The 23447-nt window shown below is 35.2% G+C and overlaps 2 protein-coding genes across 5 annotated transcripts; one reads left to right on the forward strand and one right to left on the reverse strand.

Annotated features, from left to right (window-relative positions):
- Window positions 1-3599: 3599 nt before the first annotated feature.
- On the forward strand, window positions 3600-11447 carry ARGAH1 (arginase). 4 transcript variants are annotated; one of them, XM_086418782.1, is made up of 7 exons: window positions 3600-3750; window positions 5104-5244; window positions 6039-6273; window positions 8036-8169; window positions 8658-8867; window positions 9941-10051; window positions 10888-11447. In XM_086418782.1, exons 2-7 carry the CDS (start codon window positions 5104-5106, stop codon window positions 11146-11148), a joined length of 1092 nt encoding a protein of 363 aa, XP_086274908.1. In that variant the 5' UTR covers window positions 3600-3750; the 3' UTR covers window positions 11149-11447. The 4 variants fall into 4 exon arrangements, with proteins under 4 accessions (XP_086274908.1, XP_086274909.1, XP_086274907.1 ...); XM_086418783.1 differs by lacking the exon at window positions 3600-3750 and adding an exon at window positions 3822-4012; XM_086418781.1 differs by lacking the exon at window positions 3600-3750 and adding an exon at window positions 4522-4819.
- A 1348-nt stretch (window positions 11448-12795) lies between these two features.
- On the reverse strand, window positions 12796-20505 carry IRE (AGC (cAMP-dependent, cGMP-dependent and protein kinase C) kinase family protein). The gene is made up of 17 exons (XM_086418919.1): window positions 19944-20505; window positions 19765-19832; window positions 19480-19665; window positions 18010-19380; window positions 17699-17871; window positions 17307-17556; window positions 16058-16150; window positions 15826-15966; window positions 15634-15726; window positions 15290-15494; window positions 15086-15171; window positions 14723-14811; window positions 14553-14604; window positions 14411-14467; window positions 14141-14317; window positions 13455-13535; window positions 12796-13356 (listed from the first exon to the last, which is right to left on the reverse strand). The coding sequence occupies exons 1-17, from the start codon at window positions 20386-20388 to the stop codon at window positions 13267-13269; spliced, it is 3657 nt and encodes a 1218-aa protein (XP_086275045.1). The 5' UTR covers window positions 20389-20505; the 3' UTR covers window positions 12796-13266.
- Window positions 20506-23447: the final 2942 nt, after the last annotated feature.

Consider the following 23447-nt stretch of genomic DNA (forward strand, 5'->3'; position numbering starts at 1 on the left):
AACAGGCAATGGAATAATTATTTAATAGTAATAAATAATTACAGTAAAAAATTTATTTTATCCTTATATTCTATACAATTGACCACAACAAAATAATTATTTTATGATAATAAATTCTCATCAATCAGAAAAATAACATTAAATAATAATAAAAAATTTAGAGGTTTAAAAAAAAAATGTTTTAATATAACTGAACCAAACCAAATTCAATCCAAAATCGAGGTTGTATCTAAAAATCTGGATCGAAATCAAACCCGAAACTTTAGATTCTATTCGGGTAAACCCCGAATGTACAGTATACCCATATGCAAAAGGATCACATAATGGGTTTGGATCTTAAAGCGGTTGGTCCCCCAAGAAAAGACCCGTTAACGGATCCAAAACCACATTAATGGAGATGGCAGAGTCTTGGGATGCGTTATTGATCAAGGCTTCAGCTCACTTTATCACACTTTCCAATAGATATACATTCCGAACCATGTATGGGCATTACGTCATTTTCCACATTGGGGTCCAATGGTTTTGGTTTCGTAAGTGTTTGTTTCTCTTTCTATTTGTGTTACTGTCCTCTTGAGGAAGATGTTCTCCTTAGCCTTGAGTTCTGTAGTTATCCAACTCCATAGCTTCCTAACCACACTACTGGTGATTTTGGGCCTTTGGATTCGAACATATCTTATAATGGGCCCATGGATATTTTGAAGCTCATAATGGCCAATTTTATGTTTGGATCCAAGAATCAAGATTAGTGGTAAAAAAACATTAATGTCAAGAGGATATTTTTTTGAAAAAAAAAAAAAGAAATGAAAATAAGTGCCACGTGAAGAATCAAAATTCATGTAGTTGGTTAGTTACACAACTCTCTTGAGTACAAGATTGTTTATTTTTCTAAAAAGATAAAAGTGAGGGATGACGAAGCAAAGCGCACCACATTTTTTTTAAGAGCTTCTATTAACACATCAACTTTTACTTACCGCACACCAATTTACATGTAAAACAATTTCAAAAGAGATATTTCTCAAAAACGTGTTCAACTAATGAAATAATTCAAATTAGTTCATTTTAATTCCCAAAACATGTTTCTTCAGTGAATTTGTCACTTTTATAATCAATAAATTCGTTATTAAATTACAAGTGAGATTGTTGACATAGCAGAATCATTGATATTTTATTAATGAATTCGTTGATTAAAAGTGATAAATTCACTGGACAAACATGTTTTAAGAACAAAAATAAATAATACTCCAAACTTGAAATTTCATCATATTCATGACATGAAATGGAGATTCACCCAATTCAATTCAAAAGGATTGCGCATTGAGTTTGACTAGCCTTACTAAGTAATTGATAATTTTACTCTTACTAAAAGTTACCTTGTGACATCCAAAATCATGATCAAATGCTTCAAGGTTGTAGAAATAGGTACCATAGTTAGGTCTATTAATGGATATTCGAAAATTCAAATTCGATTCGAAAAATTGGATATTATTCGAATTCAAATATTATTTTAAGATTCGAATGAATTTCAGATACGAATTCAGATGTTGCGAAATCCAATTCGATAATAATATATATGTTATGTATTTATGTTACACAACAAAACTTAACTTTTAAATCTTTATCTTCTTTCAGACTAAAATGCAAGAAACACACAAGATTAAGGGTTTCGACTATGCGAGCTCCATAACCACCATCTTCTCCGCCCAACGAGCATTTAGATAGATACTTCCCCTCTCTCTCTTTCAAAGTAAAATCTTTTTTTTTTTCCTACTATGCGAGTTCCATAACTGTCATCTTCTCTGGTCAATGAGCATCCAGGATTCCAAGTAGATACTTTCTTTCTCTTTATATCAAAGTAAAACCCCATTTTATAGATTTGTTTTTTATAAAGTAAAACCCCATAACTGCCATATTCTCCAGCCAGTCGTCATCTTCGATTTGTTTTTTACAAATTGAAGATGATGGTATACATCGAATCTAATTTTTGTAAGATTTTTTTCGGATTGGATATTATCAGATATTCGATATATTTTTTAAATTTAAATTTGAATATTGGTTAGTGATATTTGATCGGATTCAAATTCGAATTTAGATATCACTATTTTTTTTTTATTCGAATTCAGATATAACACTATCCAACCAGATACCTATCCATTAACAGTCCTAACCATGATAGGAGAGGGACATTAAATATAGGGTGTGCCACTACTTTTGACATCGAACCTTCTTTATCTTGATCTGACCTATACCTAAGAGATAAAATTCTATGAATTTAAAAAAAATTATTTTTCTTGTTGGATTTCAATTTTAAGTTTGGGGATTATATTGAAGTTCAGTAGTCACTCATTTTCAAAATATTGGATCAAGTTTTAAAAAAAATCGTTTTTGAATTTTCCAATGAAATTTAGAGGGCTGTCGTGTCGTTGCTGATTTGGTAACTAGCAAAACGACCCTAACTAACGCCTAAAAACTTTACTAAGGTGGTGTTTGTTTGCGCTATTTTTCAGTGCTTATTGCTGAAAAAAATTAAATTCAGCACTTTTGTCAAAATAGCGCGTTTGTTTACTTGTGCTTATTGCTGAAAATAAGTGAAAAAAATTCAGCACTATTTTGATGCTGAAAAAAAGTGCTGAAGCGGTAAGCACTTCGCTTTTTTCAACACGGACAAGTATGCCCTTTGTTTTTTTGAGCATGGACAAGTATGCCCTTATTCTTAAAAGGATATTACCTCTTATATCCCATGGATAAGTATATAAACACCCCACAAATTAATAAATCCACACCATAGCTAAATTATTTTGTCTTGTATGGGTTAAAAGTTTTGGAATGAGTTGATTTTTGGTGAGGATGATCTCTACAATGAGGAGATCATCCTCACAAAAAATCAGCACATCTTGAAACTTCTAACCCTATCAAAACAAGTTCAAGAACCGTAAATTATCCTTTTTTTTTTTTAAAACTATTTTTAATGAGTTAGAAGTTTCAAAATAGACTGATTTTTGGTGATGATGATCTCTAGACCATATAGACCATCCTCACTAAAAATTTGCTCATTCCAAAAACTTTAACCCATATAAAACAAAACAAAAAAGGCTATAGTGTGGGATGTCCTTATTAATTCATAGGGTGCTTTTATAATTACACATCCTTCATTTCCATCGAAAATTATTCATCCAAAATTAAGTTCTTTTAAAGTTGATTTCAAATTTTGGTGACTTTTATGACATTATTATTTTTAATTTGAAATTTGTGGGTTTTTATAAATAGAAATTATTATTTATAAATTGAAGATTATTTGAGTATTTTTATTATTTAAAAATAAATTGTATTTTAATTTTATAAAAAATAATATAATTTATTGTGTTTGATAATAAATAAGTATTTGAAACATGTAAACAATGTATAATATTATTGTAAGGGTAACAAAGACAATTTATCAGTTTCAGCAATGTGTAACAAACATGATTCAACATCTAAACAAATAACTTTTTCAGCACTTAAATTCAGCGCTTATAAGTTTCAGCGCTTAATGCTATTCAGCACTTATTTTTTTCAGTTTAACAAACAGCACCTAAGGAAAATGTTTCTCTTGTATGTTATAAGTAAGAGTTGGTGTGCCAATAGAATTTCTCTTACTTTATCAATTATTAGTGCTCTCTGTCTCTAGTGTGCATGGCTTCGTCTTAAATATCATCTAAACAGAAGGGTTTCGTTAAAACTAACTCTCTCTCTCTCTCTTCTGGGCTTCGTCAGGTATAAATTCCATCTGTTACTTCAAACAATTTTTATTTTTTCGATCTCCGTTAAATTATATTTGCGATCTTCTCTCCAACATTTCTTCTAAATTGTTTCGTTTTTGTTTTTAAAGAAATTTGAGGTTCGAGAGAGTTTCGGATCTCAAGAGAGTTTTCATGTTCATGGTGATTTCTGTGCTGTTTGTTTAACAAAACAATTTCAACAGATGGTTTAACAGTAAGGAGCTAGAGAGCCGATACAAAATTAACTAAATTGAGAGGTCCGAGTCAGTGAGTTCACATCCCTATTTGAATCGGAGAGGAAAGCTCCTCTTCTAATTCCAAATTCACAACCACTCTCTAAAACGAGGACCTATTTGGAAACCCATTGTGTAAAGATGATATTTTTAAGACTTTTTTTTTTTTTTTTTTGCGCCGGGGGGGGGGGGTTGCACAATATCGGTGATCCAAACACGCCCCAACTCAACCCTGTTATTTGTTTTCTTAATCAAGAATTATCAATTACTATAGTAATTAGATGACAGAGTGTCTCAAACACAATGATCCTGATTAACTTAAATACCCCAAGACATGTCAAGATGCTTAATTATATATATATTTGGAATTACAGAGTAACATTGCAGATTAAACAGTATAAGATTACAGGGGTATTTGAGAAAATGGAGTATCCCCTGTTCTGGCAGTCATTGTTGTTGGATCACGACATGTAGATGTAAATTATCGTTGTTTTGTTTTGTTTTTTTTTTTTTTTGGAAGGTAATCGGGGGTTAAGGCACACCCCCAGACCAGGTTTATTTGAACCAACGGATTACAACCTACAAGGACCTAGAGGCATCCTCCCTTACAATGTCACTAATCTCTTAGGGAAGAGCATCAGCAGACAAGGACACCTCGTAAAGGGTGTGAAGCAATGAGGCTAGCCAATTGGCAGCTCTATTACATTCTCTAAAGACAAATTTAAACACAACATTAAGGAATTGAGCACAAAGATTCCTTATCATCTTAACCCTCCAAGGACATTTTGCTTCATTATTGGTTAATGTGTGTGAAAGATGCAAACTGTCGTTGTGAGTTTAATATTTTGAAATATTATGCAAGATACTTGTTTTTATGAACTAGTTGGCCCCTTATGCTTGTTGTTTCGGTCATCATTACAGAATGCAAAAAAGGAACAATTTTGAATCTTAACGGCAATCCAAACTGCCCTTTAGAAGCATTAAACCAATTTCAAGAAAATCTGTTCTGATGCATAAATAGCGATCCAAACTGCCCTTTTTCTTATTTCTAATACTGTTTTGAATCACTTAACAATCAAACAACTGGGTTTTCTTTTTTTGTTTTGAGTTTACAGATGTGGAATTCAGGGAAAAGGGGGATCCACTACTTGCAGAAACTAAATGCAGCAAATGTCCCGGCCTCTTTGATAGAAAATGGTCAAAAACGTGTTATAGATGCTTCCCTTACTCTTATACGTGAGAGGGCTAAGCTTAAGGTAAGTTTTGGTTTCATTTAAAATGCTAATATGTTTTGATGCACAGCTCCCTCCTTCTCCTTATGTTTCTATGTAATTATAGCGTATCTAATTTGTGAATTCAAAACTATATATTGTTCTGTGTTTTTCTTAAAGATTTAATATGTTAAATTTCATTTCAGATGTTTCGCGTTGATTGTAGTGTATTATGTGACTATACTGTTAGAAACTTTGTTATCTGAACAGATGGGAAGTAAAAAAAATCTTAATTTATTTATATTCATCTGAATGGACCACCTCGAATTCGTTGAAACACTCTACTGATTTGCCAACTAAATGCCTTTGTTGATCTCAATTTGAGGTCTAATTGGACAAGCGTCAAAGAGAGATGCATTGACACTTGCGACATTAATGGTTTTTACAATGGGAAACTAAGATATGTCCTCTCTTAAAGGGACTGGACTGAGACATAATGTCTGAAACGAAGAGGGGGCGTGATTAAAACCTGTGAATTATTCAAAGTTGTACTTATGGCAACCCAGCCAAGTGAGATGTCATGGGTTCAACGGGAAAACAAGCAATCTTACAACTATTGGAATTACTTCAAATAAAAGCCATTTTCCCTCTCTATCCAAACAAGCAATGTTACAATTATTGAAAGCACTTCTTACTCCCTAATTTTATCAGGGACGTATTGTTCTTGTACTTCTGGGAACATACGGTTTCTAACTTGTCAAGAATGTTTTTAAACCTCTTTTCTAGCAGAAACCTTGTCTTTGTTTCTGCTGGAATTGACACTTGTACCAATTTGATAGTCTTTCAGTGAACCATTCCTTCTTAAAGTTGGGCTACAATTGCTATTTCAATTCCAACAAACTTGGTTTCCTCAGGGAGAGCTTGTGCGTGCTTTAGGAGGCGCTGTAGCATCAGCATCACTACTTGGAGTTCCTTTAGGCCATAATTCATCTTTCCTTCAAGGGCCTGCATTTGCTCCCCCTCGTATAAGGGAGGCGATCTGGTGTGGCAGCACAAACTCTACCACTGAAGAAGGTAAATACAGACACCAAACCTTGTGAACTGAAAAAGTTTAAGTAGCATAATTTTTTAAGTAATGTAAACCGAACTTAATTGATATGGTGAATCATTCTGACATTTTGCAAATGAATGATCTCCTAAACCTCTATACTTTCCATCAACATGGAGTAATAACTTCTGCTACATGTAAAGCTGAATATTATGCTCTTCTGCATTTACTCTTTAGATTTCTTGACATGGGTGTTGTATATATGTTTATAGTGTACTTTTGTGGGTCATGTTAGGTTTTAATTGCACCTTATATGACAGTGCCTTGAATTTTTTGCATATATATATATATATATATATATATAATATATATATATATATATATATATATATATAGGGGATGGTTCGAGGGACGTCTCACAAACCAGCTGAGAAACCCATGTGTGGGCGTCGTTGGATTTGCGACATTAGACGGCTTGGATTTTGTTTTAAAATAAAATGTGCGGCCAGCTGGAAAACGTGTTTTGTTATTAAAAATTAATGTATTTTTAAAAAACTCCCTCAAATCTTTTCTCACTCTTTGTTGAAAACGAAGAGTGAAACCCATCCTTTTCAATCACGAAGGCTCTCTCAAAATTGATGGAAACCAAAGAAGAACAATGAGAGTGAAGCTATAATCGAGAGAGAGAGAGAGAGAGAGAGAGAGAGAGAGAGAGAGAGAGAGAACTCGAGAGAGTCTTGTACCTGGTTCAGATCACTTGCTGCCCAATTTTGAAGATGAGATTTGAGTAAAAACTGGGTTTAGGCAACGTTTTGAGGCTTAGAATAGTTTTCCCTAAAAACTAAGTTGTAGGAATATAAACCAATTGCAGTGGCATGATGATGATGTGCAGTGGCAAATAAAAAAAATGATTCGGTGTAGATGGGATACACCTTATCAAAAGCACACATTGTCCCATGAACGAACCTCCTTGATTGGGAATGAATTGATGCTTAGCATGATGTTGGATTTGGCATACAAAAGGCTTTGAGGAAAAAGATTACAATGACAGTTACAACAACAATGGTCACCATATGAGAAGTGGAAGAAAGGCAACAACAAAGATGCTTAGTTTCTTTTGTCTTTCTTCCTCTTTATTTCTTTACTCTTTTTTTTTTTTAAGGTGTTGTGCAACATGTTCACGAAGATGGAAGGTTTTAAAAATGCATGGAAGGTGTTTGTTGAATGAACCCAATGATTGGATATGGGAGCAGTGATGAGATCTTCAATACAGTGAGAGATAATGAGATTTTATTTAAGTTAAAAAAAGAAAAAATAAAGAAGGAAGGAGGTATTTGGAATACTTTAAATATTTTGTTTCGTCCCAGCTGTCTCACAATTGACTCGAATAGGTAATCCAGGCCATTGATTCCCCCAGATCCAACGACGCCCACACATGGGTTTCTCAGCTGGTTTGTGAGACGTCCCTCGAACCGTCCCCATATATATATATATGTCTTGCTAAGGCTCTATATGCACCCTCTACAACTTTGCTTTTCCACATTTACTCTTTAAATTGCTTAGATGTAGGAGATGCTACATGTGTAACTAATGGTTAGGGGTGGCTTAAGACTAGTTTAGTTGTACTCAGCGGCTTGGTTGAACGATTTTGTTTGTGACAAGCACATGGATTTCCCTTTTCTAGTGGCCCATATTATTCATGATTTATACCACTACTGCAATCTGATATCTTGTCAAAAGTTTGATATGTTCTATATCTTCATTTTTTTTAATGTTTGGTGCAAGCAGGGAAAGAATTAAATGATCCAAGGGTGCTAACTGATGTTGGTGATGTTCCTGTACAAGAGATTCGAGATTGTGGTGTCGATGATGACAGATTGATGAATATTATTACTGAATCAGTTAAGCTGGTGATGGAAGAAGTAAGCCAGCCTTTCCCATATATTGCTACTTTTGCCAAATGTTATATCACTATTTTTCTTCTATAAATTCAGCAAGACAAAATATCATACTAAACTATCTATAATGGGGTTTTTATTTATCTTTATCATCATCATCAAAACCTTATCCCAAAAGTTTGAGCAGAACGAATCCTTTTCCGCCATTCAGTTATGTCTACAGTCATGTCTATTTTTAATTGATTTGACTTTTGGGATCGTTGGTTGAATAAAATTGTTTTAACTTCTAATTATCCTTTCTTTGGTTCTAGTCTGCAAACTGTAAGTATAATTGTACTGCATTTACTCTTGGATAAGCTCCATTTGTTATCAGTGTTCTGCGATTAAAATTTTCAAAGTTGATGAGATATCACGCTTTCATTTATTCCACCATTCCCTATTCAACCTCTAATATTTTCATTTTCTTTATATGGATGAATTATGACTTGTTGACACATTTGAGTGTTATTCAGGATCCACTACGCCCATTAGTTTTGGGTGGTGACCACTCAATATCTTTCCCTGCTGTAAGAGCAGTGTCTGAGAAGCTCGGTGGACCTGTGGATATTCTTCATTTAGATGCCCATCCTGATATTTATCATGCCTTTGAAGGAAACAAGTATTCTCATGCTTCTTCTTTTGCCCGAATAATGGAGGGTGGTTATGCCCGGCGTCTTTTGCAAGTAATGTTTTATTTACCGATTCATTTGATTTAGTTATTTTCTACTTTGCTAGTTATTGAAAATACATGTGGTTGTTACAACATATAGGATTTGTGGCAACCATAATTATGCAATTCTACAAGTAGCATACGTATATGTGCTGCCTTCTTTTTACGTGTCATTAAATTTCTTGTTCTTTGTTAAAGTGCATTATCTTTATATTTTTGCCATATCTAGTTGTCACCCACACTTTGTTTCACACTTTTGCAGAAAGATTGATGCTTCACGCTGATTAATAACACTTAAATAGTCCTAACAAGAAAGCATAACATATCATAGAAAGACAGATATGTCTTCCATCAGAATTAGGTTGAATAAATGTTAGCCATGGAATTAAAATCAATACAAATTTGCATACATGGATCAACATGTGGATAAAATAAGGGCAGGTCCCAAAAATTGGAATGTATAAGATAAAAAATTGTATAATAAGCAGATTCACAATTGCTAAATGGAAGGACCAAATATTTTACCAACTTCCATATCATACATTTGAAGGTATCGTCGGAAATGGGTGGTTTTTATAGAAAATTGAAGATTATGCCACATCATAATTTGGGAACGAGAATATATATAGAACAAAAAGAACGTCACATAAAATCCAGAAGATGGAGTTGCTCTAAAAAAGTAATGTGTGCCAACTCTACAATCAGAGCCATAAATTCCAACAAACTTGACATGAAGGATTCTCTTTCTGAATAGTGTCAAGTGTGAGCATCTTATTTAGTAGCCATTTTAACTTCTTCCGCTTGGGGAGTTTGTCCCTTTACTATACATTTACCGATAGAAAAAAGAGGAAAGAAAGAAAACCCAGGGACAAACAGTGACAACTTTATCATTTCCTTCCAAGTTTTTTTTTTTTTTTAAATTTGTTTTTATTGTGAAAGCCAGGGTTTGATCTAATTTCTTGCTCATCATATATGCATTGTTTCACATGCTTGACACCATGAACTTTTTTATTGGTACATGGGACAGAATATGTAGCTATGCATTATTTGGTGGTGAGCTTTAAACTTTTATTTGTGGAATATCAGGTTGGTATTAGATCAATAACAAGTGAAGGACATGAACAAGGGAAAAAATTCGGTGTGGAGCAATATGAAATGCGAACCTTTTCGAGAGACCGCCAATTTTTGGAGAGTCTGGTAACTCTTTCTCTGCAGAGTCAAGAGTGTCTACACATTCTTTAAATTTGTTTCATTTCAGCTTTATATTTTTATTTATTGCAATGTACAGAGGAAATGACCATACTTAAAATGAAAAACTGAAGATAATAATCAATACACATATATCTCGATCAATACCTCATCAATAGGAATTTGATAAGCATCAATACAAGGAAATGACCCAAGGTGAAATGGACCTATTTCTAATTGCAGTAGACCGAAATAGACACCGAAACCAATATTTAATACCTTTAAGAGGAAAAAATAACTAAAAGATATGGATGGATTTAAATAATACAAATGATGTGCACTTTAAGTGAGGTGTTGTTCCACCTCCCATTGATATCAAATACGTTTAATATTTAGATGAATCAATCAAACTTTTCCATGTATTTATGTACTAGTCACCTCCCGAGCTGAAATGTATGGGATGATGAGATAATGTCTTGGTTGCTTAAAATTGTAAAGTAAAACATTAAAAAGTTGGAATATATGCACGCGTGTGCATGTTTGTAGAATTTTATTGAAGAAAATAAAAAAGGAAACAAGAAGGAAAAGAGGAAGTCAAGAGACCTACCTACAACAAAGTTGATAGCAAACGGCAAACACCACAAAACAGAACAAGACCGAACACGGGCTCAACACCAACAACAAGAGTCCCATCCAAAATGGAAACCTTGGGAAAGAAGGTATTTGAACGGAGGAAACAATTAAACGAGAAATATGCCTATAAAATAAATATAAGCCACACAAGAATGAATTGGGAAGATGTGGTTGTATTCTTACATGATTTTGTTACCATACTTTTCGGACAGAAACTCGGGGAAGGCGTAAAAGGTGTGTACATTTCATTAGATATCGATTGTCTGGATCCTGCATTTGCTCCTGGGGTGTCACACATTGAGCCCGGGGGTCTTTCTTTCCGCGATGTCCTCAACATCCTTCACAACCTCCAAGCTGATGTCGTAGCTGCAGACGTTGTTGAGTTGAACCCACAACGAGATACTGTTGATGGAATGACTGCCATGGTTGCTGCAAAGCTGGTAAGAGAACTGGCAGCAAAGATATCAAGATGATCAAACCTTTGCCCGTGTTATGGACCACCATGAACTTCAAATGTAAGTTGCACCCATTTTTGCTGGTATCTCTAACGTTCGATGGACTATATCTGAGCCTTTATTTCTTCCAACAAGGATTTTGAAGCTTCTCCAATGGAGTTACACCACTTAAAGAACAGCGAATTTCTTAATAAAATTTTCAAGGTCTGTTGAAATAATATGATTGTAGTAATTCTGGTGGTTGTATTAGCAGAAGCATGCAAATGAATTATGTAAAATTTCCCATAACAAATTGCTGCAGGAAAGCATAATTTTTCTGGGCTGTATGTTTTCCGCTGAACAAACGAAGCCATGTGCAGTGCAATATTTGCTAACATAATCGATTCTGTTGGAAAAGATGGAAATTATGATGTCTACTAAACCTTAATTAATATTTTGCAGCTAGGAAGGAAAAAAGACAACAAAATGGATTGTTGAAACTATCTGACATGAAAAATATTGTCGCACAGCGTGACACCTTTTTTTTATATGGGTGTTATGGAATCAGGGTTCTGGTAGAAAATTTTTCAAAAAGTCATTCAAAGTTGTTTTTCTATCAAACGTTTAGTTCCATATGGGATAGGTAGAGACTCCCTTCAGCATTTATACTTAGCTTTTTTTTTTCCGAGGCAAACGGATTTGTGGTCAGAAATTAGTAGATGAGGGTGGTTTTGAACCCGGATTGTGGCTTCTTCGCACACAAATTTTAACCAACTTACGAGGAATTCGTAGTTCAAGTGTAAGGGCTGGAAATGTGAAAAGGTGGTGGTAATGACGATTGCCCCACATGCTTGTAGTACGATTGGGAAACATAATTCGGATGTGTGCATTTTTCTGAGGACCGAAGAGCTAAAGACCTTTGCTATTTGTCACGTGTCACACTGATGGTTGAGATTTTTAGCCTAAATCAAGCACGAAGATGTGGATCTAGGTTCAGATCCGATCGCCCATTGTTTTCAGAGGCACGAAGGGGCAGGTCTGTTCGGTTTCAGCCTCTCAATGCGCAAATGGACGTGATCCAAGGAGTATTTGGATCTAGTGCGTGCGAGAAGGATTGTGTTGGTTATGATGATCCAAATCAGATTCTCAAGAGACACATCGAGACATGTAAATTAAAAGTCTCATATGTGTCAAAATTGTACAATTGATCATTAACTGCATTTCTACTAAGGGTGATTCATGCCACAATTGGACTCTGCAGAATCTAAAAGTAGTAACAGAGATCTAGGCTTCATTGTATCCTTAAAATTTTTTGTCGTAAAACCTTTTGTGCACTTGCAGTTCTTTCCATTAGAGGGTGAATTATGTTTTAAAGAAACTGCATTCCCATCCAGTCTTGAAGTCTAAAGTCTCTCCTTTGAATTCTTCTTTTCTATCTCCATATTATTTCCCTTAATTCGATATTTCCAACATTAAATATATCGATGTGGATACACCTGACTTGCTAAAAAATAATCCAAAAAATGCAATAGAGGCTTGTGTAGTTGTGTTATGTTCATAAAATCAGGTTGGGTTTTTCCAATAGTCTTGCCTTCCGTCAGTATTTAACTGAACTGCAATGAAACTTTGAACCATGCATACAAAGGCATGGTTCAAATGGATTTTTCTTAGTGAAAGGTTCTGTGAAGTTGTTAGGAGTGTACATTGTTTTGTGTGGATAATAGGCCATAAGATAAGAAAACGATTGGCTAATTTTCATTAATTGGGGGAGCATATATACAAACATACGGCTAAAGTTGAAAAATGCCGGCTCATTGTTGCAATTAATGACATCTTTGCATGAAAGAATTAAAGAAACAAATGAGTAAGAAAATACTTTTGCCAGCTTCATCTTCTTCACTCTTCAATCTGAGTTGATAAAACTGGAAAGACAGCCTCCATATGGTCAAGTAGACTGACTTTCAGTAATTTTGTCCAAAGTTTAAGAATCTCATCTCAAGGCAATGTTTCGGTTTAGAGAAAAATCGAGACAGTCTTGACCAAACCATTCGAGAAAATCTGAACCATTCACGAAACATTCAATGGTTCAAGCCAAAACCAGAATGCTTAGTGAAACATTCCTAAACACAATGAAGCTGTGCGGGTTGTTCATCATTATCATGGAAGTGAGAGCTTGGAGACTTCGGGTGATTCCTTGCTACCCTTTATTACCATATCGTAATTGATTGAAGCCAGCTGAGACAGGTTCTGAGTATGTAACAAGAGGATTCATCAGATATTACATTAAGAAGTCCAGAATTAAAAAATTATGAGAGAACTTCACTTCAAGGTGTAGCAAATTCTACCTTGAACGAAAAATTACTAAATGAGTACTTCACTGCAAGGTTTGGACCTCCGAAATCTGCCAATGTACCACATTCATCCCCCTGCGTCACAAGCACCCAATGTTAGAAAGAGAAGATGCAGTTGAATGGTAGACTATATATGGGGAATGCTAACGTTTAAGATTTTATGAAGACATTTGCATTCTTCACCACATTCACTTTTATCTTTACTCATTTTGTCTTTTAGTGAAAAAGATGAGGGTATGTTAGTATTTTACATAATAAATGCTTGTTAACATTGATTGTTAAAGCATTTACTACAAACAAGACATTTAAATCCAAAGACTAAAATGCCCTTAATATTTATTATGTAAAAGACCAACATACCCTTATCTATTTTAAGTAAAAGATAAAATGAGTTAGAGTATTATTGGAAAGTGAATAAAAGGGAGAATGCTAACATCCCCATGAGGATTTGATGCCCCCTCTGACACACGCGCCTAACGTGGCATGTGCTAGAACCATAGATTCTTTTCATTGTGATACATAACTGCACATATTTATGGAGATGTATAGTTGTGTATCTAGAGGGAAAAAAGCTATAGTTCTAGCCCATGCCACGTCAGGGGACATGTATCAGACATGGCGTCAGAAAATCGCGACTCATATATATAATAAGAGAGAACTGAGAATTTTTTTATGTGTACATCTTCGTCCTGTTGGTTGCTAAATGAGCTGCCGCTGCCAGATACACTGCCTGTTTCAGTCAAGTCATTGAAATCGCTAGATGCCATGCTAAGGTGTTCGTCCGTAGGATTCCATACGTAACGACTTGTGAAATAACTTGTATCGTATGCACCTTCTGCTGATGGAATGAATGCAGCCTACAAGCAATAACAAGATAATCCCAAAATGATGATTGTGTTATAAATTATACACAAATAATATCAAATAGCAACCGAATTCAATCAGATCACCTTCTGCCTCGCTAATGTGTCCCAGTTGATGTTTTTGAAGAAAACATGGTTCTTAACCTGCCATAACAGTTATGTTTGTTCTGACATTCCCATTTTTATTTATGAGTCAAGTATATTTCTGAAATAACCGATAAAATTTTACCTCTCTTGCCCCCGTTGCTCCAAGTCTCTGGACTGGGTTTTCAATCAACAGCCTGAAAGAAGCATTATTTATTTATTTTTAAACGGCTAAAAATCTTGATTATTATTTAAAACAGCATTGATGTTAGAAAATTTTCAGAAAATAAATATATAGTTTTTCATTAATCTTACTTCTCAATCAAGTCATATGCTTCCATGCTCATTTCTTCAGGTACACGTGGCCATGGCATATCTCTGTTCATTATATTATCAAAAATTTGCTACAAAATGGAATAATAGGACATGTTAGTATTTAACATTGGATCTATATTCCATTTAATAATGAAATTATATGACATTAGAACTCTATTCATTTCTTGAATTGTTACAAGAAGAGTCATATTTTCTCTATTGTTTTTTTTAATGTACTATAAGTTCTTATTGACTTGTATAGAAAAGGTTCACAATATTGAACTCTCAGTAACAAATATGAAAAATCAAAACTATCTAATTTGTTTCTCGAAGACGATTTGGTATTAAGATCAAATGGCCTACTTGTGGATGTTCGGCATTGAATGGTGGAATACCGACAAGAAGCTCAAAAAGAATTATACCCACAGACCACCAATCTGCCGTTGCACCTACAAAGAAAAAAAAAAAATTCACGAAGCAAAAACATCAAAATAAAAATAAAAATATAGGCCTTATTGGTTCACGAAGAATATATAATATCTGATCAACAAATAAAAAATTACGAACCATGTCCCATTCCTAGAAGTATCTCAGGTGCTAGATAATCTGGAGTACCAACAGCTGAATGTTTTTGGCGCTTTTCTCGTTTAAGTGTTTGTGCTGAAGTTTTAGGTTCATCTTCTCCAAGAAGAGCTGTATTGCTGACTGCTGGCCCAGATAGATCATCAGTGCTGTCGATTAGGCCCACCTTTGAGAGCCCAAAATCTGTCAACTGTAACAGAAGGGATTAGAAATTTGTGAGAAGTTACAAATAATATATCATTGAGAACTCAAAAAGATACCAATTAAGATCTTTATAGTAGATAAGTTCGATTCGATAATATAAGTAAAAAACAGTTCAAGATGTTGACCTTGATATGACCATTATGAGCTATCAATAAGTTGTCTGGCTTTAAGTCTCTATGAATCACATTCAAAGAATGCAAGTACTCCAACGCAAGAACCTGAAATAAGTAAAAAACAAGAACCATAATATTTATTTATATAAATTAAAACTACAATATGATAACGAGCGTTAAAATATCTAAACTAGATGTCCTTACAACTTCTGCTATATATATGCGTGCCATATCTTCATCCAAGCAACCTAAATTTCTCAATAAGGAGTAAAGATCTCCTCCATTTAAGTACTCCATGACTAAATAAAGATTTTCTCTGCACGTGAACGAGTAGTAGAATCGGACCTGTTCTTCATCGGATAGAGAACAGATGTTAGAAAATAAATTTCATGTGTGTTGTGTCATTAAAAGGTTAAAGATCGAGAGACCTGATTACCACAAAAGGATTGCGAACTGATATTAGAATGTTACGCTCAGCTAAAATGCTCTCAACTGCATTTTTACGGATCATATCAGCCTTTTTAAGAACCTGTAGAAATTTTCATGCTTTATTAGTTCAACTAACGTATGTGGTGTGCAATTTGAAAATTGATCTATGGAATGGATATGGCTTCAATTTTGTGAATTCGTAAGTTTAGAAATTCATATCGGAGCAAAGGCTTTACCCTTGCACACAAGCATATAAATGGTTACTTATTTTCAGTAAACTTTAGATTGATAAAAAAAAACTATAATTATGGTCTTAGACCCTTTTTGTTTTTAACTTTGACATATTAAAAAAAAACAAAAACAAAAACAAAAAAATCCCTTGATTTTGATGTGCTTTGATCTGTTGGGGACATGATTGTTTTATATGATTTTTTATGTTTGTGAATCTTAAGGTTCAACAAGATCCATGGTTTCAATCTAAAGATTCTTTCAAATCTTACGATTTGAATTAAAGTATGGGACATTTTCACATGAAAAGGAACTCCTATTTTTGTGCCTTTGGTTTTCTCTAGATATCGAACACTACAAGAATCCATGTAGGTTCTTACTGACTAAGAAAATTTTATAGCATGTTTCCTATAAAAATAAAATACTATTTTGATTTAGTTTCACATTCAACCATGCATCACTTTTAGTTTGAAGGAATTTTTGCTTCTTTTTTATACCATAGGTTAACAAAGCCCTTAACTCCAGCTTACCCCTCAAAAACCAAAATACCGATCAAAAAACCAAAGCCCTTAACTACTATTAAAGTTAAAAATGCCCACAATAGGAAACTGAACATGAAACTGGCCAAATTTATTTGTACCCAAACATTTTTGAAGCATTCTACAAATAAGGGGATAATCTCTACTCCCTAGTTTATATATTAGGTTACTTTCACATAAGATGCATAAGTTTGATATTCTACAAAGAGAAATTCTTCCAATGAAATATTTAAGAAATTTTTTCACAAGAGTTATATAAGCAGATACAAATCGAAACTACTACATGGTAACCATGTCCATATGAGAATTTTAGTGACTGAATCTTGAAAATTACAACCCAAAAGATACATAAGATTTGTGTGTGTGTGTGTGCACGCGCTACATGTTTAAAAATAGAAATACTAATATTCCCAAATAAGGGTTGTCAAATCTTAAAGATCGAATTCAAGTTCTACAAGACCACCATCACCCAATTGTACAGATTCATACCTTTATAGCAAATAGGTCGCCAGTTGCTCTTTTCCTTGCAAGAAAAACTCGTCCAAATGCTCCCCGACTGATTGGTTTTAATATTTCAAAATCTTCTATCGATGTTCGATCCTTACCATTTGTATTCATAGGGCTTGCTCTCAGGCTTCGAATTGCATCTTCTCCCAACGAACAATCTTCATCAACGATGTTGCTTGATGAATAAACCTTGTCATCATCTATCTGCCCACAAAGATGTACATATTTCTCCCTACAGGGAGGGTTCAGGTGCATATTTAGATGAAATTCAGGGGCAAAATAATTAAATATAAATAAGAGAACAGAAATGGGATTCGACACTCCAAGAGAAATAATTTTTAAAGTATTAAATGTGCATTAAGAACTGCACTCACTGCAATAGCTTCTCTATCCGTCTACCGAATGTTTCAACAATAAGTGCATCCACCTTCCTGTCTTGGATAGCATATTTTAGGTCTTCTAGACGATCAAGCAAGTACTCTAATGTGCTGTAATCACAAGTATTTATACTTGAAACACAACGGGCAATATCCAATAGTTTGTTTATCTGCCATTCAAAGAAAACTATAAAAATAGTGAACAATTTCATGAAATTATAATTAGAAAAATAAACATATACGCAAAATTGCAACATAAAGCAACTAAATGGTAAAATTGATCATTTTACGAGTAAAACAAGTGCTACCTGTTGAAAGTTTTCATGCTCTGTCACGGTCCCTCTTTCACCCAAAAACAACTCAATCTGACTAGTCCGTGGTGTCAATAGTGGAGATCGTGGAGTTGTGCTTCCTGCCGATGATGCTGATATACCCTGATCAACTGTTATAATAGGATGTGTGTTACATGACATGTTGGCTAAATCCTTCATATCATCCATGACCAAAGTATTATCAGCCTCTGCAACATAATCAACCATGTCTTCGGAACATCCACGAGACAAACTATTTTCTTTAGGAGATAAAACAACATCAAACTCTTCCGTTATAATCGAGGGAAATGTTCTACCAACATCGGGACTTCCTCCTTCCACCGAGCTTTTCGGTGTGCATGTTTCCAATATCCTTTCAAGAGTTTCAGCAACTCTTTCAAGACGTTCGTTTACACTTAAGCCTTTCAAATCACATCTATCGGCAATTGTACAAATTCTCGAATGATCTTCGACATACACAGTTGGTATTTCAACCTCACAAATCCGACAAATAATTGAATTCTCATCGGTTACGATTTGTTGTTTGGCAAAAACGCCCCAAGTTACTCTTTTTACATTCGAAGAAACATCTGAAATTTCCGGAACGCATTCTGGGGGATTGAGGTTTTCATTTTTCTCATTGACAACGCCTTCCATTTTTTCTTGAAGATGCAATGAATCCAATTTATCCTTGGAGATGACATCATTCTCATCCATTTCTTTCCTTTGGTTCTTCTCAGCGGCTGATGGAAGTTTCTTCCAAGACGATATTCGATCTCTACTTGAATCAACACTTTTTGCAGTACCACTATCAGAAGTATCATGGCCAATGCTCAAATTTTGATCATCATTGTCTCTACTCAGATTTGAACTGCTCCATTCTTGCCCATGAGACTTCTTTGTGTTCTGTTCGCTCCCGTCCTTACCACTCAATGGGCTTTTCTGACCATGAAACATACCCCCAAAATTTTTTTCAGTGTAGACACCAAGGTCACTAAGCTGATGGAGTCCGAGAATATGTTCATCTTCGAAAAGGCCTTCTTTTTGAAACTGAAGCAAGCGAGTGCATCTCGTGAGAATAAAAAGGATTCTTGTATGAGCTTGTTTAAGGGTCCCCATTGGAAGCTCTTGGCGACGATCGTCTAGATTCTGAACAATGCCTTCGCACTTGATCCAAAACTCACTAGATGACATTACGGCACATTGTCGAGCTACAACCAATAAATCTTCCAAAACCTCTTTCCACTCAGGATTTGCCTCTGAATTCTTTTCAAGTATGCTCACCAAATCACCGGCAAAAATACTTAAATCTGAATTAACTTCTTCCTTTAATTGATCAAATTTTGCCCTAAGAACTGCCATAATCTCCTACATAAAAGAGCTAACCATCAGAAATAAAAATAAATAAATAAAGGAATTAAACAAAAAACATGTTACAAACTACAAGGGAGATCCGAAATCGAGTACCTCTGGATGGCCTAATGCACGAGATTTCCAAAATGGAAAAGGCCTCACCCCTTTGGAATTTAGTTCATGAGAGAAACTCTTTATGTCGGCAGGGGATCTCTTTCTACGACCACTTGTAACCCTAAGTATGGCTTGGAAACGCGGAGATTGGATTTCCTTTGCTGGGTCGAAAACAACATGATGACTCTACAACAGAAGATAGACTAAACATCTCTGAGCTACATATAATTTAAAAAAAAAAAAAAAATCTCCTTTTCAAGAAACCCAACAAGAGCAAATGTATACCTGAAACTCTGGATTGAGTATAGTTGGATTTTTTAAGGATTTCGATTGAACCCATTGACTCCTTCTCCCTAAACTCAATTATGCAAAATACATTTAAACTAAATCAAATTGAGATGACCAAGGGGTCCCAATTGGGATTAATTTGAAAAAGGTACCATTTTCATCAAGAAAAAGGATACCTGGTTCGCGAGGAATAGCCCAGTTAGGCTGAGCTTCGGATCCGTCCTTGTCATTTTTTATTCTGCTTTTGATGGGATTCAGAGGGGAGAAAGCAGAGGTGGGGTATCTAGATTGCAACGGGGAAGAAGAAGTGGCAGACGGAGTTCGAATGTGATTGAGGCCAAGAGCTGACGCATGTATCGGAGAAGATCCATCCTGTCCTCCAGACTCCTTGTCATTGTCTTCGTTATTAGGGTTTTCGTCTCCGAGCCTACTCGCAAGGGTCTCATCATCGATGCTTTTTCGACGAATTGGGATTGGGGGGATCTTCCTGAGCTTGATCTTTGTCGTTGAAGGGTCTTTCTTCTCTGTCTCCTCCACGGGTGTGGATGATAATTCTGGATTGTTGGGATTATCATTCTGATCTGCGTTGAGAACATTTGAAGATGATGGATTATCGGACATGGATGATAAGTGGAGATATGGTGATGGTGTTCTAGTTCTTCATTGAGGAGTAATGGTGGAGAGAGAGAGAGAGAAAGAGAGAGATTTTCGCGGTTAATTCGAGCGTGGTCGGTTAACACGCAAGGAGGGTCAACCGTTTTTAAAGTTCTTCCCGCGTTAAAACACGAGAAGTTTTTGGGTATTTTAGAAATACCCTCTATTAAATTGGTGATACTAGGTTTGCCCCCTTGAAAAATATAAGATTAGATTTACCCGTCTTGACCGTAAGTCAACGTTGCTTTTTCTTCGTGATTTAATGGTGAAATTTTGAGGGTGATTTAGATATAGCCCCTATATGTTTCTGAATATTAGAGATACCTCCTATGTTTTGAAAATGATGATATGCATCTTTTGACCTCAGTCTTCTAAATAGACTAAAGGGAAAATACTCAAATACCCTCAACTTTAATTTATAGTCAAAAGCCCAGATTTTTCTTCTTCAAAACCAATCATCTTCAACTTCCAAGATAATTTTAATCTATTCAACCTTATTTTCTTCTGTCATTTTTTATCTTGCCTCTTTTATAAAACATCCTAAATTTTTCTATCCAAAATTTCATCATTTTATAGTTTCTCAAAAATTGTATATTGCTTTGAGATTTGAATAGTGAACACTTGAAATAGATACAATCTTAAGGTAGATGATGGGGGTTAAAAGCTTTTATCCAAAGAGATTGAAGGTGACTGGTTTTTGGAGAAAGAAAAATCTAGGTTTTTGACTAGAGATTAAAGATAAGGGCTTTTGAATCTTTTCCCCTTAGTCTAATTAAAAGACTGAGGTCAAGGATGCATGTCATTATTTTCTAAATATAAGGTGGTATCTCTAATATTCAGCAAAACAAATGGGGTATGTCTAAATCACTACCTTTTTTTTTTTTTTCTTTTCAAAATGCTCTTCAAATACTTAAATTACTCAAAATTTGGAATTTTTTTCTCCCAAATTTCACTAGCGTTGACTTACGGTCAAGGTGGGTAAACCTAATCTTGCATTTTGAAATGGGATAAACCTAATATCATCAATTTAACAGGGGGTGTTTCTAAAATACCGAAGTTTTTTGTCGCAAACCAAATACACGACATGTGTCCTATGTGTGGGTCCCACTTGTGGGTCATCTACTTCAACTTTTCAACTATCAATGGACCTCAATTATTCGGTAGCGGAGGATTCGTGTTGCATGGAGTGTCCGATATGATACTTCAATGCTTTTAGTGGCACTCACGAAGGCAAGTTATGTTGCAAGTTACCCACACCCACAAAAAGTGTCTTTGGATCATAAGCCAAGTATTGAGGCAACTTGTGAGATCACACAACACACAACCTATATCGAGCACATGACGATGTTAGAGTACCATAATGAATCCATCTCTAAAGTTATGATGCATGGCACAGACCTGAGCCTTGTCTAAGTGATCACAAGATCCCAAGTGACAGCTTCCAGGATCATGCTAAGCCGACCATGAGTTGAGCCAGGGAATGCCCACGTGATGCCATTGGTATCAGCTAACAAAGGGGGTGGGCAAGCGCCATTCATTTTTAATTCTGGAGTAGAAATCCTGGAATGATCTTGTTTTGTGTTGTTTTTTTTTTTTTTTATATTAAAAAAAAAAAAGGTGGACAAGTCTTGTATAAGGCTTCGATGATGATGAGTTTGTTTTTCTTGCAACGATATCTTTAAAATTGTAATTGCAAATCTTTTCATGGATTGAGCTCTTGAAGAAATCCTAATATATTTCTCTTGGATGTTTGAACAACCAGAATAAAATCTGCCCTTCACCTATTCAGGTCTCTCAATGATTCTTTATAGGGATTTTCCATGAAGACACCATGGGTTCGAAGTGTGGCTCTTTCTTGGTATCAAACCCATATCCTCTGGAGTGATGATAGCTGCTCAATAAGGGAACCTCAAGCTTCATTTTCTTCATGGAAGCAACTAGTACTTGAGAGAACCTGGAGATAGGATTACTAGTAAGCTTGAAGTGCCTATATCTGAAAGTCCCATACAAAAACAAAACCAGAGGCAACAAAAGCACAAGTAGATATAAAGAACTCCAACACCAAATTTCCTAAATTCTCAATGTATGCTAACACTGTCTCCGAAAACAATGATCCCAGGTTCAATGCCACATAGAAATAACTGAAGAATGAACATTTTGATCACTTTTCAGTTGCATCTTCCTCGTTGAATTGATCATCCCCTAATGTAGCAAGAGAGGGTTCATATGCTCCATTTCCTAATGCAATTGAGTAAATCGATAAGTAAAATATCATCTCCTTTGCCGATGAATGAGAATCACATGGAAGGCCTATTTTTCCACAACCATAAGGTTTTACTACATAGATATGAGTTGACACTGATAACAGTGTCAAGCCTTCAAATACACAAAAAGACACAGCATTATCACATTAACATTTTATTATTTTGAAATCCATATATTAGCATACTTCCAAATATAAAAATAACTTGGAATATTGCACAAGTCAAGTATCTTCCCAAGTAGGAATCACTGAGAAAGGCACCTATGAGGGAGAAGAGATCTACTTGTTGACAAACCATTTACCCTAAAAAGCTGATTTGATGGGGAAGGCACAACTATGAATATGAGAGGGTCAAGGGTTGAATTAGGGCACAATGCGTGAGCACGTGACACTCAGGAGCGGAGGCGGATAGCACAACACTCAACACTCCACTCATAAGGGTGGAAAATTCCTTCGAGGGGACCCAAACCTGTGACCTATACAAGTTTAGCGCTCTGATACCATGTTGTCAAACCATTTACCCCAAAAGACTGATCTGACGGGGAAGGCGCAACTATGAATATAAGAGGGTCATGGGTTGAAATGGGGCACGATATGTGAGCACGTGACACTTAGGAGTAAAGGTGGATAACACAACACTCAACACTACTGTCCCCATTCACATATTGAAGGTGTTAGCTGCCTCTGCAGTGGTTTGCTTTAACACCCTTGTAAAGAAAAACACCATATTCACCTCAACTCCAAACAAAAGCCAGAGTAAGTA

The sequence above is a fragment of the Akebia trifoliata genome, chromosome 12, assembly GCF_017979445.1.
Source record: "Akebia trifoliata isolate Shusen 1 chromosome 12, ASM1797944v1, whole genome shotgun sequence".
Lineage (NCBI taxonomy): Eukaryota > Viridiplantae > Streptophyta > Magnoliopsida > Ranunculales > Lardizabalaceae > Akebia > Akebia trifoliata.